The sequence below is a fragment of the Erinaceus europaeus genome, chromosome 3, assembly GCF_950295315.1.
Source record: "Erinaceus europaeus chromosome 3, mEriEur2.1, whole genome shotgun sequence".
In the NCBI taxonomy this organism is placed as follows: domain Eukaryota; kingdom Metazoa; phylum Chordata; class Mammalia; order Eulipotyphla; family Erinaceidae; genus Erinaceus; species Erinaceus europaeus.
This window is the reverse complement of record NC_080164.1, coordinates 145268510-145277195: the sequence shown is the minus strand read 5'-3', so window position 1 is coordinate 145277195 and position 8686 is coordinate 145268510. Positions and strand designations below refer to the sequence as shown.

Sequence of the window (8686 nt, the reverse complement as noted above, 5' to 3'; positions counted from 1 at the left end):
TCCATTGTAGCTGTTGTTATTATAGTTGCTGCTGTTATTGTTTTTGTTGCTGTTGTTGGATAGGACTGAGAGAAATTGAAAGGGGAGGGGAAGACAGAAAAGGGGAGAGAAAGATAGACACTTGCAGACCTGCTTTACCACTTGTGAAGCGACACTCCCTCTTCACACACACAGGTGGGGAGCTGTTGGATAGTATGCCAGCTCCCCCTGGCTTCTGCTTAACCATATGCCTATATAGGGATAGATTTAATTCCATTCAAAGCTTTGGTCTATTTACATAAATCACTTTTACATTTACATAAAGCACTCCCTCCAGGGCATTGGTGGTTCAGTGATAGGATTCTCGCCTGCTCTGCCCCCTCCTTGTCACACTCTGATTTTCACCAGTCACTTTTCTCTCCACTCTCTCTATGTCACATCCTGTTTCCACCCTACTTGGCAAGTATATATAAAGACAGCATTGTGAGTTTTACAGTACTTGAGTTTAGCTTAGCTCGTCTTAGATTGTGCTGCGTCCTGCATGAATAGAGATACTGCCTACAGCTCAACCATGAGTCCCTGGTCGTCTGTTACCCGCCCGTGAAGCCAGCCCGGCGAAAACAACATAACCCGTCGAAAACAACAGGGAGCCAGAGGCTTGGACAGAGATTATATTGAATACTTACAAACCTATCTTTTTTACTCCCAGACTAGATTTTTGACAAGTCTCTGGGTGGGTCAAGGAAACAAAGAGAGGGTGTGCTCATATAGGTGTTAGACATTGCTCATTTTCTTAGCAAGTACTTGAGAAAGATAAAAAGAGCCCATACCACTGCTGATGTGTGAGAAACGGATACTGACAGGGCCAGAAAACCACCTGCTAAGTGTCTGTACAAGGTGATGCTTTTAAATATTAACTGATCAGCTCCAAGTGGACAACTCTTACCCACTTAATCACCCACAGTGTTGTTTAATTGCTGCAGAACTGAGATTTAGGTGCCTTAAGTGTATAATGGCTCAAAGGAAGGCCCCTTTCTAGACCACATACTTGGCATCACCAAAAAACAAAGATAATTCACCATAAGTCTTCATGAGTTCAATATCCTCTTTAATTTATGAAGTTAAACAAAAAGTTTCAATTTCAAATATGTTTGTATAACAGAACAATGAGAGCCAATTCCTAGATGAACATAGTGATTTGGGAGAATATCTACATTTATATAGTATTTGGCTTATCAGAAATATAAGAAATTAAATTCTAAAATACAGCAGAGTTTTACACAACAAGCTTTTATAGACAGGAGTAACATTACCAAATATTTCTCTGACCACCTCAACATCTCAGAGCCAGCTCTAGAATCCCAAAGAATCAGTGGCTAGTTTATTCTCCATTTAGTTTAACCAAGACTAGAGAAAAGTGAAAAACATCATGAAAATGTCAAAATCTAATATTTGTTCCTCTTTTCAGTCAGCACCAAGTTATAAAATAGGATCTAGAGGGTAAAGGTGGATACTGTACAGTCACTAGGAGCCTAATGTAACAGAAGAGATTAAAAAAACAAACAAACTGGTATACACAGCTGTAAGTGTTGTATACAGAAATCCCACAAAACAAGTATTGCCGGGCCTTAAGCTAGCCCCCACCCCATCCCCGCTCTGCTCCTTCCTCCATTGCTGATACTATGGTCTATTTACATAATCATTGTTTTTCCTGAGACCTGCCCTGCCTGCAGGGTATAACTTAATCCCACTAGTTAAAACCTTCGCAACAGTTGCTATGGAAGCTTTCTACCTTCCTGCTCTTTCCTTTTCTCCACCCCCTTTCCTAGCCATTTCCTTATCCAACTTGCCACTTCCGTTTCAAAATATATAAAAATGTTGTCTCTGATCAATAAAGATACATTGTGTTCCTGCTCCACCACAAGTTCCTGGTCTCTCTCCCACGTTGCTGAGTAAGCATCAGCCCAGGTTGGCTCTGGTCGAGTTCTCTCCAACCCAGAGAGCACTTGCCTGGGAAGAAATAGCCTCACGCTAGCCTAGCAAAGTATTATGCTCCCATGTCAGAGAAGAGTAACAGAGCTCAGTAGAGATTAAGTAAAGGACCTAAAATCACCAGGCAAGATGAATATGCATTTACAGATTATAACACAAAGCAGTACAAATCTTAATGTCCTAAGATTGTTTCATATTAATACTGAGGCATGGGGGTTATTTCAGACTGGGACTAGTAAAGGAATAAAAGAAGGCAATGACATTTTAATTGCATTTTAAAGAATTGGTGGTGGTTTTATAAGAATGTCTGCTCTATTCTTACCTTTAGGTTCCTGATTATTATACAATTTGTTCTGCTTTATATCTTACTGTTTTTCAGCCACCAGGCTACAGATGCTTCCTACCATTATGCCATCCTGACTTCCCTGGGTATATGACCTCACCAATGTGTCCTGAAGTCTCAACTATCTCAGCCACTCATCTGTTATTAGACACCTGGGTTGCTTCCAGGTTTTGGCTATTATAAATTGTGTTGCTATGAACATAGGTATACACAAATCTTTTTAGATGGAGAGGAACTGCAGTGTCATAGGGTAGGTCCACTTCTAGCCTTCTGAGAGTTCTCCAGACTGTTCTCCACAGGGGTTAGGCCAATTTACATTCCCACAAACAGTTCCTTTGTCCCCACAACCTCTCCAGCATTTGTTACTGATACCTTTTCTGTTGTATGGCATTCTCACAGGAGTGAAGTGGTATCTCACTTTATCTTTATTTGCATTTCTTTAACAATCAATAACTTGGAGCATTTTTTTATGTTTGTGGGCCTTTTGGATCTCCTCTTTGGTGAATATTCTGTTCTTATTCTCTCCCCATTTTTAGATGGGGTCATTTGTTTTCTTGTTGCTGAGTTTGGTGAGCTCCTTATATATTCTGGTCATTAGTCTATTGTCTGAAACATGGCATATAAATATCTTCTCCTATTCTGTAAGGGGTCTCTTTGGGTGGCAGTTTCTTTTGCTACAGAAGCTTTTTAATTTGATGTAGTCCCACTGATTTATTTTTGTTTTAATCTTCTTTGTAATTGGATTCGTATCACTGAAGATGCCTATAAAATTTAGATGGAAAAGAGTTCTGCCAATATTTTTTCTCTAAGTATTTGACAGCTTCTGGTCTAACATCCCTATCAGTGTAATTTTATTACAAAAAAACTGAACCAAAGAAAAAGAATGGAGGACGGGGAATATACCATATACTGTAAGCATAGAAAATAGTAGTAATGAATAACAAACACAGTTGTATTGCCAGAGAGGACTACAGAAACTAGCTAAGGAGAGATCTACTAAGAAAGTCTGTTAAGTGGCTGTAGCTAGAACACTAGTCATCCTGAGGGGTTGAGGAAAGACTGGGGAGGTTAAGCTGAAAGAGAAATACTCTCTCAGTAGAGCTAAATCCTTTGACAACACCTTGCTGACCCTGTTAACTACTGTACCTTTGACATTCAGTGCCACCTTAGATGCATGGCTATTCTTCCTACCCACCCCCCATCCCCAACAACTGGTTAAGAGATTTTACTTTCCTCCATAAAACAAATATCTCAAAGCCCCTGTATGCTGCGATTTGCCCTTCTAACAGAGTGTGGGCCATGTGAATGGGAAGCTGAATTCTCAGGAATCTGAGGAGGAAGCCATCTTGCTCCCAAAGGTCTTCTTTCTCAGTTCTTTGGCCTGTTTCATTCTTGTTACATTCAGGTTGGAGAAGAACTATGAGAGGACCAAAGATTTCAAAGTTAGATTAAAAATATTTTGCATTACAGGTGTAGCTGAATGGGGTGTTCTGTCCCTAGCCAAGAAAACAAGGTGGGCATGTCCTGAAAGAGAAGGAACACAAAGCATTGAAGACAGAGAAAGGGGGAAGCATAAATGAGAAAATACACAGAATTAAAATGTGATAGCATAAGAATATGAAAACTGGAGTAGGGCACCAAAGTAAAAACCCTGGGTTGAGGGTGAGGGTATATATTCAGCTTCACAGGGGAGGGGGATGGGGGGAGGATGGGATGGGACAGTCATTTGGTGATGAGAATGGTGTTAATGTATACTCCTATTAATTTGTAGTCATATAAATCACTATTTAATTAATATTAGGGGAAATATTTATTGAATGTCTCCTTTTTAATCCATAGACCATAGGCTGTGTTTTTGATATGTTGACTCTCTTAAAAGCTTAGACCAGGGAGTCAGACCATAGCACATCAGGATAAGCACACATGGCATGAAGCACACGGACCAGCATTCAAGGCCCCGGCTCCCCACCTGCAGGAAAGTCACCTCAAATGCAGTGAAGCAGGTCTGCAGGTGTCTATCTTTCTCTTCCCCTCTCTGTCTTCCCCTCCTCTCTACATTTCTCTCTGTCCTATCCAACAACAACAATAATAACTACAACAACAATAAAAACAACAAGGACAACAAAAGGGAAAATAAATATATTAAAAAAATTTTTTAAAGATTTAATTAAGAAAAAAAAAGCTTAGACCAGGGACAATAGAAACAACTGGTGGCACAGCTATATACAAATAATGTCAAAGGACATAAATTATGGTGATATTGTGTATGATACAGCAAATCCTAACAAAAGGATATTTCAAAGTTAACCCAACTGCCAAATAATGTGACTATAGCAATAACTATATTGCCTTCTTAAACCCTAAGACAGCAGGAACCTCCCACTTCCTCCACAGAGCCTATATATATATATATATATATCCCGGTCCTAGAACCTCTAGGGTGGAGCTCACTTCCTACATGCTTCTCTCAATTCATAACAAATGATATTGCATCCACCAACCCCAACCTAATAGATGCAACAAGTACCACCTCAGCATGCTTCATTTCAGACTGTGTCCAGAGATTTCAGGCATGGAATCTCAACCCTTCACCCTCACTACTAGGGTGAGACCATTTCTTTCATAGGATTCTCTAATTCCATTCCAGGAGGTTCACTTCCCAACAAAGTCCCAAAACCTAGATATGGACCAGGTCCCGTGAGAGAGAGCATAGGTTCACACATATCCATAAATTAGGGTAAAATATATACCTGAAAACAAAAGTACACAATAGTCTACAGTGAGTTAGTATAAAGTTCATAATGAAATAGTGTCTACTTAGACTTAGATATCCTCCTCACCTACTTCCTATTACATAGCCCTCACTCATTCCAAAGCTAACCTTATCAAAGCAAGAACTGCAAAAGCTGAATAAGGACAAGAGACTGGCATACTGGCATAACGAGAACTCTTTAGTCACTATCAGGCCACCCCATCAGCTGTGGCCCTGGTTGGGGAGTCCTCAGATTCCCAAACAGACATGATGGGCCTAGACCTTGAATAAATCCCTTTCTACATTGTTACTGGTCATCTCTATCAGGAACAACAAAATAGACCCCATTGTGGGGCCCCATAGGACCTTGCCCTCAACTTGGATCAACAACTGTAGAGAATGTTCCATCCTCCAAAGGTAGGCTGGACAACATATTCTGTGCAACACCTGAGGAAGATGGGTCCTGACATTGGGGAAGCTTGGAACATTCCTACTCATGACCACAGAATGTGAGCTCAGACCTACAGGGATTCAGAGGTCACATAGGTCCCAAAGCTGAATATTAGCCCCAGATCACATCAAATTAATGGAGTTTACAGTCAACAATATTTGTATACCTTTCCCATATTTGGGAGCTACTCTCTTCCCTGATCCAGCTTTCTGGTCCCTTTTCCAGCCATGCCATCATCTCCCCAGACAATAACTTGGATCCACCTGCATATCAGATTTCAGGCTCAGGGGGAAAAAAGAAAAAAAAAAAAAACTAGTATAGCCACAGCCATAAGCCCTTTGGAATATAACTAAAATATGCTTACTAGCTATCTAAAAAATGGAGATCCCCCAACTCTTCATCTGTACTATTCCAGCCTTTAGGTTCATAATTAGTCAACAACTTGTTTGGCTTTATATGTCAACTCTCTTTTCAGCCACCAGGTTCCAGATGCTATCATGATGCCAACCAGACTTCCCTGGACAGACAACCCCACCAATGTGTCCTGGAGCTTCGAATCTCCAGAACCATGTCCCACTAGGGAAAGAGTGAGGCAGGCTGGGAGTATGGATCAACCTATCAACACCCATGTTCAGCGGGAAAGCAATTACAGAAGCCAGACATTCCACCTTCTGCACCCCATAATGTCCCTAGATCTATACTCCCAGAGGGATAAAGAGTAGGAATGCTATCAAGGGAGGGGATGGGATACAGAATTCTGATGGTGGGAATTGTGTAGAGTTGTACCCTTCTTATACTATGGTTTTGTCAGTGTTTCCTTTTGATAAATAAAATAATAAAATAAAAAATTTAAAAAAATAATATTGAAAACACGAAACACTACTACTAGTGGCTGATATCATTTGCTCTCAACGTATGAAATATTTTCTTCACTGTATTTTAAACAATGGGATTTCAAAACTAACCTTTATAGACATCCTTTGATGTTCATTGTTGTTAAAATTCGTAGGCTCTAGCTGGGCGGGTAACAGAGACAACCAGAGACATACGGCTGGGCAGGGAAGCTGTATTTCTTTATTCAGGAACAACAATTCATAAACTAAGACAAACTAATCACCAAACAGAACTCTGCTGTCTCTTTGCGGCGGCGCAATCACTCTGCCTTACTCTGGAACTCTCCAACTCTGGAACTCTGGAACTCTGGTGGGGTTCCTTGGGGCAGGGACAAGCGGGCCCGCGAAACTAACAGGACTGATCCAATTCTTTTGGCGGGGGAGAACTAGAACCCAATGTAAAGCATACAACAATTCCCCCTTTTCTTTTTAACTAAATGACTATAGTATCAAGGGTGTGGGGTGAACAGAAACCTATATCGTACAGGCATTTTTAAAAAAAGAAACTGGCACAAACATGGAGAAACATGTAAGCAAGTAACAAGAACCAGTGTGCTGCCAAAGGAAGGCCTGAGGGGGCCATTTCTGTCTCTGTGGGCAAAACTTTATCAGCTTAAAAAAACATTTCTTGCTTCTGGGGGGTGTACTTGCCTTGACGGGCATTTGCATGGGAGCAGGGAACGAGCTAGAGTCCCAAAGGCAGCTGGCTGCAATTTACTTACTATGAAACAAAACTTGTTATTAGCATATTTCTAATAGAGAAGGAATTTGAGACTTTTACATATCAACAACGTCTTTTAACCTTTTGTTACACCCATTCAAGATGGAGTCAGGAAAGGAAACCTCAGGCATGAGAATAATTAGCATAGCCATTGTGCGATCTACCATTTCTAATAGAGAAGGTAATCGAGAGTTTTACACATCAACAAGTCTATTTAACCTTTTGTTTAGACCAACTTAGTTAAAATATATTGATTGTTAACTAATTTTTACCTTAGACTTTAAATGTTAATTTTATCTTTATGAGAATTACGTTGAGAAGCTTTTTCATCTAACTTTGTCTAGTAAGAATTTAGCCTTAAAGTTACTGTTTACCAAACTTTAAATATACACATAAACATGGTCATTAATACACAAGGAGAGAAACCTTTGTTACGAAGACATGTCATTTTAAACATGAATTTAGATATGTACTGTCTTAGTTGTTGGGGGGGTGCGTTGTCCAGTGGTGGTCTCTTGGGCAGCTTCACTTCTAGGAATTACAGGTTGCGATCTCTGCACAAATCTCTGCGTACTCCAGCTTGTCTGCCTTCAGACTGGACCGGCAGCTGGAGATCTCGTGTGCCCAGTTTCGGCAGGGAGCCCGGGGGTCCGGGAGGTCCGGGATCGTTCCAGAATTTATAGCAAGAGGGCAGGCGGGCCAGCTTTGTAGAAGGTGTGGGCCTAGGTGCCCAGGGGTGGTGGCCATGATAGGCCGCTGCGGCCCTGCCCCATGGTCCTGTCATGTCTGCTGCCCTGCTCGCAGTGGCCGAGCAGCGTGGAGGGATCACGCGTCCAGTGCCCTGCTCCACGTGGTGGAGAGCCGGCTCCTGTGGGCTGGCCTGAGTGCTGGCATTGGGCTCCTGCATGGTGGCATCAGGCTCTTGCGTGGTGGCATTGGGCTCCTGCGTGGTGGCATCGGGCTCCTGCGTGTTGGCATCGGGCTCCTGTATGGTGGCATTGGGCTCCTGTGTGCTGGCATCGGGCTCTTGTGTGGTGGCATCGGGCTCCTGCGTGTTGGCATCGGGCTCCTGCGTGTTGGCGTCAGGCTCGTGTGTGGAGGCATCGGGCTCCTGCGTGCTGGCGTCAGCCTCCTGCAGGCTGCTGGGCTAAGGGGCTGTGGGCGCGGTGCGCGGGGTTGACTGGGCGCAGCCGGCTGGCTGGCTGTTCCACCAGGTGGAAACAGCAGCTCCGGAGTGCGCCTCGCCTCCCGCCCGCTGGCTATTCCCGCTGGCTGTTCTGAGTTCGCCCGTGCGAGTGGAAACCACAGAGTGGTCCAGAGATAAATGCTCCAGAAACAGCAAAACAGTCTCGTGAAGAAAGAGCAGAGGCCTTTGGAGATCTCTTCACAAGCAGAAGAGAAGGCCATAGTGCATAGGTAGCCAAATTGTCTTTACTGATCTGAGAGATGTGTAGATCAGGTCCACGTAGGCGCCATTTGTTGTTAAAATTCCGGAGGCTCTATCCGGGCGGGTAACAGAGACAACCAGAGACATACGGCTGGGCAGGGAAGCTGT

At 42.7% G+C, this 8686-nt stretch overlaps 1 protein-coding gene across 2 annotated transcripts in view; it reads right to left on the bottom strand.

Annotated features, from left to right (window-relative positions):
* SCFD2 (sec1 family domain containing 2) overlaps window positions 1-8686 on the bottom strand; it is a 421358-nt gene that overhangs the window by 249406 nt on the left and 163266 nt on the right. Inside the window, exon 6 of one of the 2 annotated variants that reach the window (XM_060188064.1) lies at window positions 1136-3731. The exons of the other annotated variant lie outside the window; for it this stretch is intronic. Within the exon in view, the coding sequence (XP_060044047.1) occupies window positions 3502-3731 (230 nt within the window). The 3' untranslated portion in view covers window positions 1136-3501. Of the gene's footprint in view, window positions 1-1135; window positions 3732-8686 lie in introns of those variants that run through there. 2 annotated transcript variants of the gene reach the window in all.